Raw genomic sequence first — 17,935 nt, forward strand, 5'->3', positions numbered from 1 at the left:
TTAGCTAGAACAGTGACCGGAAGTATGGGCAGAATAATCCCATGGTCACTGTGGACTAGGGTAGTCTACCCCGATGTCCAAGTCAGGATGTAATTTATTTGTTCATGTTTTCTAATCTATCTGTTTTTATAATGTTCTAAAACAAAATGTTGTTGTATACCCTGTTGGTGTACCTTGTTATTTAATATATGCAAATGTATGCTTTGCCTTTGAAAAAGGGGAAGATGTGATGATAGCAGGATGTGATGTCACTAGCATGTGGGCGGGGCTTAGGTCCGGTGTCTGTGTCGGAGTTAGTTTAAGACAATCAACCTGTCTGGATGTGTATTGCTATGCTCTGTAATAAAATAGAGTTGTACCATCATTGCTGTGTCCTGCATATGTCCTGCATCTCATGACATAGGACTGTTCCATGTTTTTAGTATATAGCTTACAGTTTTGTGCCCAATTATATTTTAACCATTGCATAGATTAAATGTTTTACAATATATTTTTTATATATCCAAATTGTTTACAATGCCTGTATTGGATCACCGACAGTTAGGCTTAAGAAAACGCTCTCTATCACATCAATTGTTTTAATGTGGGAGCATACCGATTTGTGTAATCTGATTGGTGAGAGGGAGGTACTAATAGAGCAGGGGTCTAGCGTGTATTATACAGCCTGATGAAACGGCTCAGTGTAGCCGAGAAACGCGTTACTGATGTTTTATATATTTTAATAAATTGTACAAGCTTTTATATCCCTTGCTGTTGTCGTTTGGATTCTATTTCACCCTTCGATATATTGCCTACTTGCCGAGGGAAGCGAGTGACTTTTGGGTGACGTCAGTGATCCACTTCAACACACCCATCTTACTAGCATTGACGATTGGAGCCTTGTTTTAAAGGTGTTGGTACCTGCGTGTTCCTGATTGGCCGTACGTCCCCTCGTGACCTGTTGGCGTTCACTGCTGGTTCTGTTGGTCAGGCGACGAAAAGGTCCCAGCCTGCGATACTTGGCATTCACAAGTGCCTCCTCATTTGTAAATTTCCATTTGTCTCGTTGTTGTCACTTGGTTTGACGAAATTACCCTATTTGGTGCCTTCCTATTCCTTTCTACAGGATCGACCTCTGTGTGAATATGTGTAAGGACTTATTTAGGATGGAACACAACTGTAGACCTATAGGGTGATTTGTATCACTGTTGCCCCTGTGTTTGCTAGAAATACTGATAGTGGCGACAAGTGAAGTTGTTAGGAAGTTCTTGTAGTTACACTACTGAACCAGTTCAGCTGAGTAGTATAAGGAGAGTTAGTATGATGTTAGCTGAATCAAAGATAAGTTGATAGGTAATTTTTTAGTTGCAGGTTACTGTCACTTTAAGAACAAAGCAGAGTTCAGCATAAACGGTGTATATACATTTGCAAGATTAATTCAGTGAGCTGTCCCTTTAAGAACCAATGGATTGTTACTTAGTTCAGTGATTTAGGCGGAGACCAGTAACCTGATGTAAGGTGAATGAATATGCAGCCACCAGACTGCTCGTAGTAACAGCGGTTGTGTGAAGTAGATGAAGCGTGCTCAGGGAATAGTCCCTGCAACCAGTTCAGATCAAAGTTGTTTGTGCGGCAGAACTGCTGATCGGATGAACAGCTGAAGTGAGCTGCGGTCATGTGACCTCTGCGAGATTCGGCTGGTAACTCTGGTTGCGGCTGACAGGGAAGCAAATGAGAGGATTAAAGGTGTTATGCCTTACAGCACTCGATAGCACAAGTTGTTCTTTGGTAGCGTGGTAGTCCGGACTGAGATCACTATGATGAGGGTGTGCCGTAGGCAGAAACACAGGTAAGTCCGGTAAGTGATAAGGAAAGTAGTCCTGAGAGGATCGTACAATTACAAATCCCAGTTAAGTGTCTAGGAGTATATTGGGGATATGAAACACAGTATCCCAGTCAAGGGAGAAAGTTTGTGAGAGATATTTCACAAAGAAATCCTTGCTATTCACAGGTAGATGTAACAAACGTGTTATGGCTCAGCACACTGCTAGGAAGCTAGACAAATTACTAAGCCCTTGTCTACAGCTGAGAGGAAAGGGGGAAGGGCCAGTAGGAAACCTGACAATATGTGTCTGAGTGTGTGTGAATGTGTGTGAATGTGTGTATAAATGTGTGTGTGTAAAAATGTGTGTGTGTAAATGTGTGTATGGGTGTGTTTGTGTAAATATGTGTGTATAAGTGTGTGTAAATATGTGTAAATGTGTGTATGAGTGTGTGTGTAAATATGTTTGTATGGGTGTGTATTTATGTATAAAATGTGTGTGTAAATGTGTGTAAATGTGTGTATGTATGTGTAAATCTGTGTCTATGTATGTGTGTAAATGTGTGTATGAGTGTGAAGGTATGTATGTGTATAAATGTGTGTGTATGTATTTGTGTATTTGTGTGTGTTAATATGTATGTGTATGTATAAGTTTGTGTTTGTGTAAATGTGTGTAGGTATGTGTTTGTGTGTGTATGTGTGATTAAATGTGTGTTTTAGTGTGTGTGTGTGTGTGTGTGTAAATATGTATGTGTGTGTTTAGGTAAATATGTATATTAGTGTTTAGGTATTTCTAATGTTGGGAGGTATGCCTCTATTGGTGGACAGTGACATACCCCATAAGTAAAAATGTTTTTTTCTCAGTACAGTAGCATCCATAAAAAAAAGTATAATATATTTTAAAATGACCTCTATAAATACAACAAAGAAAACAGTACTTTTAATGGATATACATAGGTCTTTATAATAATTTACAATAGGAGCTGATATACTAAATTTCAAATACATCTCGTACTGCAATAAAGAGCTTATTGCGGGCATAAACTATCGGCTAGATTACGAGTTGTGCGTTAGGGTAACAAAGCAGCGTTAAGAGGTCCTAACGCTGCTTTTTTACGCCCGCTGGTATTACAAGTCTTGAAGGTTTAGGTGTACCGCACATTTGTTTGGCCTTATCGCAAAACGACTTACGTAAACTTTGTAAAGTCTTTTTTCTATGGGACTTCCATAGTGCCGGTATTACGAGTCTGTCATGGGAGGCCAAAAAGTGAGCGGTACACCCTATCCCATCAAGATCCCTAACACATATAAAAGTCAGTAGTTATGAGTTTTACACAACAATGCCGTAGCATAAAACTCATAACTAAAGTGCTACAAAGTACACTAACACCCATAAACTACCTATCTACCCCTAAACCGAGGCCCTCCCGCATCGCAAACACTATAATAAAAATTTTAACCCCTAATCTGCCGCTCCGGACACCGCCTCCACCTACATTATATTTATGAACTCCTAATCTGCTGCCCCCAACATCGCTGACACCTACATTATATCTATTAACCCCTAATCTGCCTTCCCCAATGTCGCCGACACCTACATTATATTATTAACCCCTAATCTGCCACTCCGGACACCGCCGCCACTATATTAAAGTTATTAACCCCTAAACCTAAGTCTAACCCTAAACCTAACACCCCCTAACTTAAATATAATTTAAATAAATCTAAATAAATATTCCTATCATTACCTAAATTATTCCTATTTAAAACTAAATACTTACCTGTAAAATAAACCCTAAGATAGCTACAATATAACTAATAGTTACATTGTATCTAGCAAAAGGGTTTATTTTTATTTTACAGTTAATTTATTTCATTATAGTGTAGTGTTAGGTGTTAGTGTAACTTAGGTTAGGTTTTATTTTACAGGTACTTGTGTCTTTATTTTAGCTAGGTAGTTATTAAATAGTTAATAACTATTTAATAACTATTCTACCTACCTAAAATAAATACAAACTTGCCTGTAAAATAAAAATAAACCCTAAGATAGCTACAATGTAACTATTAGTTATATTGTAGCTAGCTTAGGGCTTATTTTATAGGTAAGTATTTAGTTTTAAATAGGAATAATTTAGTTAATGATAGGAATATTTATTTAGATTTATTTAAATTATATTTAAGTTAGTGGGTGTTTGGTTTAGGGTTAGACTTAGGTTTAGGGGTTAATAACTTTAATATAGTGGCGGCGTCGTTGGGGCGGCAGATTAGGGGTTAATAAATGTAGGTAGGTTGCGGCAACATTGGGGGTGGAAGATTAGGGGTTAATAAATATAATGTAGGTGTCAGCAATGTTGGGGGCAGCAGATTAGGGGTTCATAACTATAATGTAGGTGGCGGCGGTGTCCGGAGCGGCAGATTAGGGGTTAATAATATAATGTAGGTGTCATCTATGTCGGGGGCAGCAGATTAGGGGTTAATAAGTGTAAGATTAGGGGTGTTTATACTCGGGGTTCATGTAAGGGTGTTAGGTGTAGACATACATTTTATTTCCCCATAGGAATCAATGGGGCTGCGTTAGGGAGCTTTACGCTGCTTTTTGGCAGGTGTTAGACTTTTTTTCAGCCGGCTCTCCCCATTGATTCCTATGGGGAAATCGTGTACGAGCACGTTACACCAGCTCCCCGCTGACTTAAGCAGCACTAGTATTGGAGTGCAGTAATGAGCAAAATTTTGCTCAACGCTCACTTCTTGTCTTTTAACGACGGGTTTCTAAAAACTCGTAATACCAGCGGTGCATGTAAGTGAGCGGAGAGGGAAAACTGCTCGTTAGCACCCCACAGCCTCTAACGCAAAACTCGTAATGACTTTAAACAACTTTTCTATAGCTGTAAATATTTTGCAGGTGGATTCTAACATCAGGCAGCAGAACTTACCTCTACAACTAGAAGCTGATCTGAAAGTTATGACAGTTTTAAATGGCAGAGAAAATGATAATATGTCGGAAGTAATTTCTTTTAAAGATCAAGGTAAGACTCATTTAAATGTCAGTCCCTCTCAACTATAGCAAACATTCTGCAATCTGGTATTCCCTTCAGAAGATGACTAAACAATATAGTAAAAGGTAAATTACATTCGAATTAACTGTGAAGTCTGATCTTGGCTACTGGAGAGTAAAATATGACTGTGTTGTTTATTTATTGCTGCTTAATTTCCTAATACCCACTGATAAAATACTGAGCAAAACACAAACAAATGTATGTAAAGAAAACTAAAATAATTAATCTCTTTGTAAAGGATTAAATGGGACAAAAGCAGAAAATTTGTCCTGCAAGTTGCAAAATATTACTATGAGTTGCACTTGGGCTTTTGGCAAAAATGCCCCAGAAGACACAGTTTACTCACTTTACTTACAGTAAGTATATTCTCACAATACAATTGTAGTGTTTAGAATTTTAACTCATATTCATTAATTGGATTCTTTTTCTTGTAGACAAGATGATGAAGAAATAAAGTGCCAAAATTCTGCAATCAATAAAAATAGAAGAGTCGAATGCATATTTCAAAATCTTAAAATTAAATATTTTGAAGACGCAAGATTTATAATTGAGGGAACAAGTAAAGAAAAAATACAGCTATTTATAGATATCTTTTCACCAGCAAAAGCAGGTACATTATCTGGTTTTTAGTTGATTAAAGGGACCAAATGCCAAACTAAATTTCACATAAATGCATTTCAACTCTTGTGTATTAGGACAAAAAAAAACCTAATAAACTTTTACAGTCCACAGATTAAATGTACATATGCCCCATGCACCCTTATTTAAAGGGACAGTCTACTTGAAAATTGTTATTGTTTAAAAGGATAGATACGTCCTTTATTACCCATTACCCAGTTTTGCAAAACCAACACTGTTATAGTAATATGCTTTTCATCTCTATGATTACCTGTATCACAGCCCTTGCAGACTGCCCTTTATCTCAGTGCTTTTATAATCTTGTATTTTAGCTAATCAGTGCTGGTTCTTGTATAACCATTATCATTCTCCAAGGGAGTGATGCCAATGTTATCTATATGGCGTACATGAACTATCACTGTCTAGCTGTTGTGCAATATTTAAAAGCTAACAAAATGCACTGAGATAAGAGGCGGCCTGCGGGAGCTTAGAAACAGGCAAACAGAGGTTATAAAGTTTCTTAATATAATAATGTTGGTTATGCAAAGCTGGGGAATGGGTAATAAAGGTGTTATCTATCTTTTTAAACAATAAAAATTATCATAAACACTGTCCCTTTAAGCCCTGCACATGTTCAAAGAGCATATTATGCATTTGAAATAATCACTTTGAATCGTTGCTAGATATAAATGCAAAAGTTGGCTCTTTGAGCATTGTTTGAATGAGGGTGCATGGGACATATGCACATATGCTCTATGTTCAGTTATTGCTGAAACAATCAAGGAATCAAAAGAGGAGTCCTGCTCATATAAAATGTAGCCTTTATTTCTGAAAGTTAAAATCCAGAAGATTCAAGCACAACATGCAAATGACACACACTTGCGAGGCGCAGCACAAACAGGCTTACGTGTTTCGAGAGAGAGCCGTAGTCATAGCCATAATTGATCACAATACACACACCCTTAAAAAGCAGTTAAAACAACTCCATTGGTTGAAAACGACACACCTCTAGTTAAGTGTAATACTACTATTGGTTTTTATAACTCAAAATGAAGTAGCAGAAATGCCAAGAGTATGAGTCTGAGTATAGGTGTTACAAAGAGTCATCATAGCATATAATATACTTGTAACAATAGAAATATAAATTTAAAAAAACCCATCAATACATTACGTAGCTCAGTGGAATAGAAGGTATACAAACCTAGATGTCAATGGCAAGTTAGAGTTACAGAACAATAAACAATAATGGATGGGTGTAAACATCGCATAAAGGGTTAATGCATGTCCATCATGTGTAACAAATACAATGAATGATAGTATATGTGATTAGATACAACTATGGCATGCATCCTGTAGGTAAAGGAACTTAAAAAATATGAGCCAACAAAAAAGTTTACAGGGGGATAGTCCTAGGAGATCCACAGGGTGCATGCATACAAATATAAACTTTTAAGAGATACAAACATATTCACTGTAAAAAAAAAAAAACAAGGTCTAATGTATTATTTATATCATGTATGCATTAGACAGCAAATATAAGAGTCGGGACAGCTGTAATAAATAGAGGAAATGTATGGGACTCATATCACCAAGGGCATCCCTAGAGTGGAAGATGTATACAAAAGTATCTACTCCCAATAATTTATAAGATCATACCTTAATTTTAAACCATCAGGGATTCTGGTTGTTAACTGAAAAATCCAGAAAATCTCCCTTTTTGCAAGCAACTGGTCAAGACCTCCCCTCTCTTTGGTCTAGTCACTTTCTCAATGGCACACCAAACAAAGGTGTTCAAACTGCTCTGATGAAAGTTGGCTAAATGTTGGACCAAAGGAGTGGAAGACCTGCCAGTACTTATGGTCGATATATGCTCCCTAATACAGGACTTAATGTCCCGGATCATGAGTCCTGCATACTGCAAATACAAAAGAAAAGAGAAAAGCGCTAACTAAAAGCTAAAAATAGGGATCGCAGAGGATGTAAGAAACGTTAATGCAATTTTATTTAAAACAGATTAATGTCATAAAACAATAAAAATATACATACTGGGACGTCTCCCAAGCAAATAGTGTACAGCTTATATCTCTCAGGTATTATGGTCCAGGTGGATACCTAAGTGAGTAAGTGTGACAACTCTATTGGATGCTAAAATAACACATGAGAATTAATAAAACAGAATATGACAATCGCTAATACCAATAAAACAGTGGTCAATGTAACATTAAAAAGTTACTTATATGATAGTTGGAGACCAAAATGGCAACATATGTAGCAAAGTGAGAAGATATATATTCACAAGCCCAACTTCGGTAAAAAAAACAGTCACTGAATGTCCCGTAGTGGTGATGGAGAGATTAAGCTCTATCCCCAATAAAACAATAGGTATATTACCTTGCTAAATATCGTCCTGGCATCCGTGCCGTTTAGGCCTTACCGATGTGAATTTTCTCCTCTTTACGGATGCAGAGGGGGACTTCTGTACCTGTACTGTTACCGTTTGTCTCTGTGAGACAGTTGTGTCGACGAACACTAAGTTGGCGTCTCCTCTCCTCCGTTTGCCTGGGGGTCATTGGAGACACATGTTTTCCTTCCGTGATGTCAGATGGCAGTGATAGAATCCTTAGAAGAATAACAGCTGATCCATTTTGATAGAAATTATCGCTAGTAGCGATTTCACCCAGATAGCGATCTTTCTGGCCGTTTCTTTTCCTGTTTCTTTATCACAATATTGCAATTTCCTCAGAATGTCCTTGTGAAAAGGTGGTATTCAAATGTAATATCTTATAATAAAAACAAAAGCTCCTTTTTCTTTCTGGTGTACTCCGTCTGTTTCCTATTTCTTTGGTTTGTGCACTGGACCCAGAGATATAGAAATCATCTTTCACTGGAGTTAAACTCAAAAGTCCTTGTCTGCTTGGTATCAACAGGATAAGAAACTAAGCTTTGGAGAGAAGACGCCAACTAAGTGTCTGTCGACACTACTGTCTCACAGAGACAAACGGTAACAGTACCGACGACATCAATGTGTTATTTTAGCATCCAATAGAGTTGTCACACTTAGGTATCCACCTAGACCAGAATATCTGAGATATAAGATGTACACTATTTGCTTGGGAGACGTCCCAGTATGTATATTTTTATTGTTTTATGATATTAATCTGTTTTAAATAAAATTGCGTTTCTTACATCCTCTGCAATCCCTATTTGTAGCTTTTAGTTAGCGCTTTTCTCTTTTCTTTTGTATTTGGCAGTTTAACTGGAGGGGTTATTCTGAGAACAGCAAAAACATAATTTATGTAAGAACTTACCTGATAAATTCATTTCTTTCATATTAACAAGAGTCCATGAGCTAGTGACGTATGGGATATACATTCCTACCAGGAGGGGCAAAGTTTCCCAAACCTTAAAATGCCTATAAATACACCCCTCACCACACCCACAAATCAGTTTAACGAATAGCCAAGAAGTGGGGTGATAAGAAAAAAAGTGCGAAGCATATAAAATAAGGAATTGGAATAATTGTGCTTTATACAAAAAAATCATAACCACCACAAAAAAGGGTGGGCCTCATGGACTCTTGTTAATATGAAAGAAATGAATTTATCAGGTAAGTTCTTACATAAATTATGTTTTCTTTCATGTAATTAACAAGAGTCCATGAGCTAGTGACGTATGGGATAATGACTACCCAAGATGTGGATCTTTCCACACAAGAGTCACTAGAGAGGGAGGGATAAAATAAAGACAGCCAATTCCTGCTGAAAATAATCCACACCCAAAATAAAGTTTAACGAAAAACATAAGCAGAAGATTCAAACTGAAACCGCTGCCTGAAGAACTTTTCTACCAAAAACTGCTTCAGAAGAAGAAAATACATCAAAATGGTAGAATTTAGTAAAAGTATGCAAAGAGGACCAAGTTGCTGCTTTGCAGATCTGGTCAACCGAAGCTTCATTCTTAAACGCCCAGGAAGTAGATACTGACCTAGTAGAATGAGCTGTAATTCTCTGAGGCGGAATTTTACCCGACTCAACATAGGCAAGATGAATTAAAGATTTCAACCAAGATGCCAAAGAAATGGCAGAAGCTTTCTGGCCTTTCCTAGAACCGGAAAAGATAACAAATAGACTAGAAGTCTTACGGAAAGATTTCGTAGCTTCAACATAATATTTCAAAGCTCTAACAACATCCAAAGAATGCAACGATTTCTCCTTAGAATTCTTAGGATTAGGACATAATGAAGGAACCACAATTTCTCTACTAATGTTGTTGGAATTCACAACTTTAGGTAAAAATTCAAAAGAAGTTCGCAACACCGCCTTATCCTGATGAAAAATCAGAAAAGGAGACTCACAAGAAAGAGCAGATAATTCAGAAACTCTTCTAGCAGAAGAGATGGCCAAAAGGAACAAAACTTTCCAAGAAAGTAATTTAATGTCCAATGAATGCATAGGTTCAAACGGAGGAGCTTGAAGAGCTCCCAGAACCAAATTCAAACTCCAAGGAGGAGAAATTGACTTAATGACAGGTTTTATACGAACCAAAGTTTGTACAAAACAATGAATATCAGGAAGAATAGCAATCTTTCTGTGAAAAAGAACAGAAAGAGCGGAGATTTGTCCTTTCAAAGAACTTGCGGACAAACCCTTATCTAAACCATCCTGAAGAAACTGTAAAATTCTCGGTATTCTAAAAGAATGCCAAGAAAAATGATGAGAAAGACACCAAGAAATATAAGTCTTCCAGACTCTATAATATATCTCTCGAGATACAGATTTACGAGCCTGTAACATAGTATTAATCACGGAGTCAGAGAAACCTCTTTGACCAAGAATCAAGCGTTCAATCTCCATACCTTTAAATTTAAGGATTTCAGATCCGGATGGAAAAAAGGACCTTGCGACAGAAGGTCTGGTCTTAACGGAAGAGTCCATGGTTGGCAAGATGCCATCCGGACAAGATCCGCATACCAAAACCTGTGAGGCCATGCCGGAGCTATTAGCAGAACAAACGAGCATTCCCTCAGAATCTTGGAGATTACTCTTGGAAGAAGAACTAGAGGCGGAAAGATATAGGCAGGATGATACTTCCAAGGAAGTGATAATGCATCCACTGCCTCCGCCTGAGGATCCCGGGATCTGGACAGATACCTGGTAAGTTTCTTGTTTAGATGAGAGGCCATCAGATCTATCTCTGGGAGCCCCCACATTTGAACAATCTGAAGAAATACCTCTGGGTGAAGAGACCATTCGCCCGGATGCAACGTTTGGCGACTGAGATAATCCGCTTCCCAATTGTCTACACCTGGGATATGAACCGCAGAGATTAGACAGGAGCTGGATTCCGCCCAAACCAAAATTCGAGATACTTCTTTCATAGCCAGAGGACTGTGATTCCCTCCTTGATGATTGATGTATGCCACAGTTGTGACATTGTCTGTCTGAAAACAAATGAACGATTCTCTCTTCAGAAGAGGCCAAAACTGAAGAGCTCTGAAAATTGCACGGAGTTCCAAAATATTGATCGGTAATCTCACCTCCTGAGATTCCCAAACTCCTTGTGCCGTCAGAGATCCCCACACAGCTCCCCAACCTGTGAGACTTGCATCTGTTGAAATTACAGTCCAGGTCGGAAGAACAAAAGAAGCCCCCTGAATTAAACGATGGTGATCTGTCCACCACGTTAGAGAGTGTCGAACAAAAAAGATATTAATTGATATATCTTCGTGTAATCCCTGCACCATTGGTTCAGCATACAGAGCTGAAGAGGTCGCATGTGAAAACGAGCAAAGGGGATCGCGTCCGATGCAGCAGTCATAAGACCTAGAATTTCCATGCATAAGGCTACGGAAGGGAATGATTGAGACTGAAGGTTTCGACAAGCTGTAATCAATTTTAGACGTCTCTTGTCTGTTAAAGACAGAGTCATGGACACTGAATCTATCTGGAAACCCAGAAAGGTTACCCTTGTTTGAGGAATCAAAAAACTTTTTGGTAAATTGATCCTCCAACCATGATCTTGAAGGAACAACACAAGTCGATTCGTATGAGACTCTGCTAAATGTAAAGACTGAGCAAGTACCAAGATATCGTCCAAATAAGGAAATACCACAATACCCTGTTCTCTGATTACAGACAGAAGGGCACCGAGAATCTTTGTGAAAATTCTTGGAGCTGTAGCAAGGCCAAACGGTAGAGCCACAAATTGGTAATGCTTGTCTAGAAAAGAGAATCTCAGGAACTGATAATGATCTGGATGAATCGGAATATGCAGATATGCATCCTGTAAATCTATTGTGGACATATAATTCCCTTGCTGAACAAAAGGCAATATAGTCCTTACAGTTACCATCTTGAACGTTGGTATCCTTACATAACGATTCAATAATTTTAGATCCAGAACTGGTCTGAAGGAATTCTCCTTCTTTGGTACAATGAAGAGATTTGAATAAAACCCCATCCCCTGTTCCGGAACTGGAACTGGCATAATTACTCCAGCCAACTCTAGATCTGAAACACAATTCAGAAATGCTTGAGCTTTCACTGGATTTACTGGGACACGGGAAAGAAAAAATCTCTTTGCAGGAGGTCTCATCTTGAAACCAATTCTGTACCCTTCTGAAACAATGTTCTGAATCCAAAGATTGTGAACAGAATTGATCCAAATTTCTTTGAAAAAACGTAACCTGCCCCCTACCAGCTGAACTGGAATGAGGGCCGTACCTTCATGTGAACTTAGAAGCAGGCTTTGCCTTTCTAGCAGGCTTGGATTTATTCCAGACTGGAGATGGTTTCCAAACTGAAACTGCTCCTGAGGACGAAGGATCAGGCTTTTGTTCTTTGTTGAAACGAAAGGAACGAAAACGATTGTTAGCCCTGTTTTTACCTTTAGATTTTTTATCCTGTGGTAAAAAAGTTCCTTTCCCACCAGTAACAGTTGAAATAATAGAATCCAACTGAGAACCAAATAATTTGTTTCCCTGGAAAGAAATGGAAAGTAGAGTTGATTTAGAAGCCATATCAGCATTCCAAGTCTTAAGCCATAAAGCTCTTCTGGCTAAGATAGCCAGAGACATAAACCTAACATCAACTCTAATAATATCAAAAATGGCATCACAGATAAAATTATTAGCATGCTGGAGAAGAATAATATCATGAGAATCACGATTTGTTACTTGTTGCGCTAGAGTTTCCAACCAAAAAGTTGAAGCTGCAGCAACATCAGCCAATGATATAGCAGGTCTAAGAAGATTACCTGAACACAGATAAGCTTTTCTTAGAAAAGATTCAATTTTTCTATCTAAAGGATCCTTAAACGAGGTACCATCTGACGTAGGAATGGTAGTACGTTTAGCAAGGGTAGAAATAGCCCCATCAACTTTAGGGATTTTGTCCCAAAATTCTAACCTGTCAGGCGGAACAGGATATAATTGCTTAAAACGTTTAGAAGGAGTAAATGAATTACCCAATTTATCCCATTCTTTGGAAATTACTGCAGAAATAGCATTAGGAACAGGAAAAACTTCTGGAATAACCGCAGGAGCTTTAAAAACCTTATCCAAACGTATAGAATTAGTATCAAGAGGACTAGAATCCTCTATTTCTAAAGCAATCAGTACTTCTTTAAGTAAAGAGCGAATAAATTCCATCTTAAATAAATATGAAGATTTATCAGCATCAATCTCTGAGATAGAATCCTCTGAACCAGAAGAGTCCAAAGAATCAGAATGATGGTGTTCATTTAAAAATTCATCTGTAGAGAGAGAAGATTTAAAAGACTTTTTACGTTTACTAGAAGGAGAAATAACAGACAAAGCCTTCTTTATGGATTCAGAAACAAAATCTCTTATGTTATCAGGAACATTCTGCACCTTAGATGTTGAGGGAACTGCAACAGGCAATGGTACATTACTAAAGGAAATATTATCTGCTTTAACAAGTTTGTCATGACAATTATTACAAACAACAGCTGGAGGAATAGCTACCAAAAGTTTACAGCAGATACACTTAGCTTTGGTAGATCCAGCAGGCAGTGATTTTCCTGTAGTATCTTCTGGCTCAGATGCAACGTGAGACATCTTGCAATATGTAAGAGAAAAAACAACATATAAAGCAAAATAGATCAAATTCCTTATAAGACAGTTTCAGGAATGGGAAAGAATGCCAAATATCAAGCTTCTAGCAACCAGAAGCAAATGAAAAATGACTGAAATAATGTGGAGACAAAAGCGACGCCCATATTTTTTAGCGCCAAATAAGACGCCCACATTATTTGGCGCCTAAATGCTTTTGGCGCCAAAAATGACGCCACATCCGGAACGCCGACATTTTTGGCGCAAAATAACGTCAAAAAATGACGTAACTTCCGGCGACACGTATGACGCCGGAAACGGAAAAGAATTTTTGCGCCAAAAAAGTCCGCGCCAAGAATGACGCAATAAAATGAAGCATTTTCAGCCCCCGCGAGCCTAACAGCCCACAGGGAAAAAAGTCAAATTTTTGAGGTAAGAAAAATATGATAATTCAATGCATAATTCCAAATATGAAACTGACTGTCTGAATATAAGGAAAGTTGAACATTCTGAGTCAAGGCAAATAAATGTTTGAATACATATATTTAGAACTTTATAAATAAAGTGCCCAACCATAGCTTAGAGTGTCACAGAAAATAAGACTTACTTACCCCAGGACACTCATCTACATGTTTGTAGAAAGCCAAACCAGTACTGAAACGAGAATCAGTAGAGGTAATGGTAAATATAAGAGTATATCGTCGATCTGAAAAGGGAGGTAAGAGATGAATCTCTACGACCGATAACAGAGAACCTTATGAAATAGACCCCGTAGAAGGAGATCACTGCATTCAATAGGCAATACTCTCTTCACATCCCTCTGACATTCACTGCACGCTGAGAGGAAAACCGGGCTCCAACTTGCTGCGGAGCGCATATCAACGTAGAATCTAGCACAAACTTACTTCACCACCTCCCTTGGAGGCAAAGTTTGTAAAACTGATTTGTGGGTGTGGTGAGGGGTGTATTTATAGGCATTTTAAGGTTTGGGAAACTTTGCCCCTCCTGGTAGGAATGTATATCCCATACGTCACTAGCTCATGGACTCTTGTTAATTACATGAAAGAAATAGGTATCTACATCATTAGGCACATCTATTTTCCATTTGCACATTCTACATACTGTAACCCACATTGCTGACAGCTTATGAGGTAAATCACGTATGTAGATTCACAGATTAGACAATTTTTAATATCGAAAGATTCTCTTGTGACAAATGAGGTGAAGGTCTTGGTTACCTACTAGTAATATCCCGAATAGTTCGCCATATGCAATGTTCGGTCCGCCCCCTATTCATCATCATTGAGTAAACTTTGACCCTGTACCTCACAGTCAGCAGACACATTCCAGCCAATCAGCAGCAGACCCTCCCACCTCCTGGACAGCATCCATTTTAGATTCATTCGGAAGCTGCATTCTTAGGCCTAGATTTGGAGTTCGGCGGTAAAAGGGCTGTTAACGCTCCGCGGGCTTTTTTCTGGCCGCACCATAAAATTAACTCTGGTATCGAGAGTTCAAACAAATGCTGCGTTAGGCTCCAAAAAAGGAGCGTAGAGCATTTTTACCGCAAAAGCAACTCTCGATACCAGAGTTGCTTACGGACGCGGCCGGCCTCAAAAACGTGCTCGTGCACGATTCTCCCATAGGAAACAATGGGGCTGTTTGAGCTGAAAAAAAACCTAACACCTGCAAAAAAGCAGCGTTCAGCTCCTAACGCAGCCCCATTGTTTCCTATGGGGAAACACTTCCTACGTCTGCACCTAACACTCTAACATGTACCCCGAGTCTAAACACCCCTAACCTTACACTTATTAACCCCTAATCTGCCGCCCCCGCTATTGCTGACCCCTGCATATTTTTTTAAACCCCTAATCTGCCGCTCCGTACACCGCCGCCACCTACGTTATCCCTATGTACCCCTAATCTGCTACCCCTAACACCGCCGACCCCTATATTATATTTATTAACCCCTAACCTGCCCCCCACAACGTCGCCGACACCTGCCTACACTTATTAACCCCTAATCTGCCGAGCGGACCTGAGCGCTACTATAATAAAGTTATTAACCCCTAATCCGCCTCACTAACCCTATCATAAATAGTATTAACCCCTAATCTACCCTCCCTAACATCGCCGACACCTAACTTCAATTATTAACCCCTAATCTTCCGATCGGAGCTCACCGCTATTCTAATAAATGGATTAACCCCTAAAGCTAAGTCTAACCCTAACACTAACACCCCCCTAAGTTAAATATAATTTACATCTAACGAAATAAATTAACTCTTATTAAATAACTTATTCCTATTTAAAGCTAAATACTTACCTGTAAAATAAATCATAATATAGCTACAATATAAATTATAATTATATTATAGCTATTTTAGGATTAATATTTATTTTACAGGCAACTTTGTAATTATTTTAACCAGGTACAATAGCTATTAAATAGTTAAGAACTATTTAATAGTTACCTAGTTAAAATAATAACAAATTTACCTGTAAAATAAATCCTAACCTAAGTTATAATTAAACCTAACACTACCCTATCAATAAAATAATTAAATAAACTACCTACAATTACCTACAATTAACCTAACACTACACTATCAATAAATTAATTAAACACAATTCCTACAAATAAATACAATTAAATAAACTAGCTAAAGTACAAAAAATAAAAAAGAACTAAAAGTTACAGAAAATAAAAAAATATTTACAAACATAAGAAAAATATTACAACAATTTTAAACTAATTACACCTACTCTAAGCCCCCTAATAAAATAACAAAGCCCCCCAAAATAAAAAATTCCCTACCCTATTCTAAATTAAAAAAGTTACAAGCTCTTTTACCTTACCAGCCCTGAACAGGGCCCTTTGCGGGGCATGCCCCAAGAATTTCAGCTCTTTTGCCTGTAAAAAAAAACATACAATACCCCCCCCCCAACATTACAACCCACCACCCACATACCCCTAATCTAACCCAAACCCCCCTTAAATAAACCTAACACTAATCCCCTGAAGATCTTCCTACCTTGTCTTCACCATCCAGGTATCACCGATCCGTCCTGGCTCCAAGATCTTCATCCAACCCAAGCGGGGGTTGGCGATCCATAATCCGGTCCAGAAGAGGCTCCAAAGTCTTCCTCCTATCCGGCAAGAAGAGGACATCCGGACCGGCAAACATCTTCTCCAAGCGGCATCTTCGATCTTCTTCCATCCGGAGCGAAGCGGCAGGATCCTGAAGACCTCCAGCGCGGAACATCCATCCGGACCGACGACTGAACGACGAATGACTGTTCCTTTAAGGGACGTCATCCAAGATGGCGTCCCTCGAATTCCGATTGGCTGATAGGATTCTATCAGCCAATCGGAATTAAGGTAGGAATTTTCTGATTGGCTGATGGAATCAGCCAATCAGAATCAAGTTCAATCCGATTGGCTGATCCAATCAGCCAATCAGATTGAGCTCGCATTCTATTGGCTGTTCCGATCAGCCAATAGAATGCGAGCTCAATCTGATTGGCTGATTGGATCGGCCAATCGGATTGAACTAGATTCTGATTGGCTGATTCCATCAGCCAATCAGAAAATTCCTACCTTAATTCCGATTGGCTGATAGAATCCTATCAGCCAATCGGAATTCGAGGGACGCCATCTTGGATGATGTCCCTTAAAGGAACAGTCATTCGTCGTTCAGTCGTCGGTCCGGATGGATGTTCCGCGCTGGAGGTCTTCAGGATCCTGCCGCTTCGCTCCGGATGGAAGAAGATCGAAGATGCCGCTTGGAGAAGATGTTTGCCGGTCCGGATGTCCTCTTCTTGCCGGATAGGAGGAAGACTTTGGAGCCTCTTCTGGACCGGATTATGGATCGCCAACCCCCGCTTGGGTTGGATGAAGATCTTGGAGCCAGGACGGATCGGTGATACCTGGATGGTGAAGACAAGGTAGGAAGATCTTCAGGGGCTTAGTGTTAGGTTTATTTAAGGGGGGTTTGGGTTAGATTAGGGGTATGTGGGTGGTGGGTTGTAATGTTGGGGGGGGGGTATTGTATGTTTTTTTTTACAGGCAAAAGAGCTGAAATTCTTGGGGCATGCCCCGCAAAGGGCCCTGTTCAGGGCTGGTAAGGTAAAAGAGCTTGTAACTTTTTTAATTTAGAATAGGGTAGGGAATTTTTTATTTTGGGGGGCTTTGTTATTTTATTAGGGGGCTTAGAGTAGGTGTAATTAGTTTAAAATTGTTGTAATATTTTTCTTATGTTTGTAAATATTTTTTTATTTTCTGTAACTTAGTTCTTTTTTATTTTTTGTACTTTAGCTAGTTTATTTAATTGTATTTATTTGTAGGAATTGTGTTTAATTAATTTATTGATAGTGTAGTGTTAGGTT

The 17,935-nt window shown here is 38.7% G+C and overlaps 1 protein-coding gene across 1 annotated transcript in view; it reads left to right on the top strand.

Annotated features, from left to right (window-relative positions):
• LOC128653241 (granulocyte-macrophage colony-stimulating factor receptor subunit alpha) overlaps positions 1–17,935 on the top strand; it is a 184,348-nt gene that overhangs the window by 55,144 nt on the left and 111,269 nt on the right. The window contains exons 3-5 of the mRNA XM_053706426.1: positions 4,704–4,827; positions 5,096–5,213; positions 5,292–5,467. Coding sequence (XP_053562401.1) covers positions 4,704–4,827; positions 5,096–5,213; positions 5,292–5,467 — 418 coding nt within the window. The remainder of the gene's footprint in view (positions 1–4,703; positions 4,828–5,095; positions 5,214–5,291; positions 5,468–17,935) is intronic.

The sequence above is a fragment of the Bombina bombina genome, chromosome 3 (genome assembly GCF_027579735.1).
Source record: "Bombina bombina isolate aBomBom1 chromosome 3, aBomBom1.pri, whole genome shotgun sequence".
Lineage (NCBI taxonomy): Eukaryota > Metazoa > Chordata > Amphibia > Anura > Bombinatoridae > Bombina > Bombina bombina.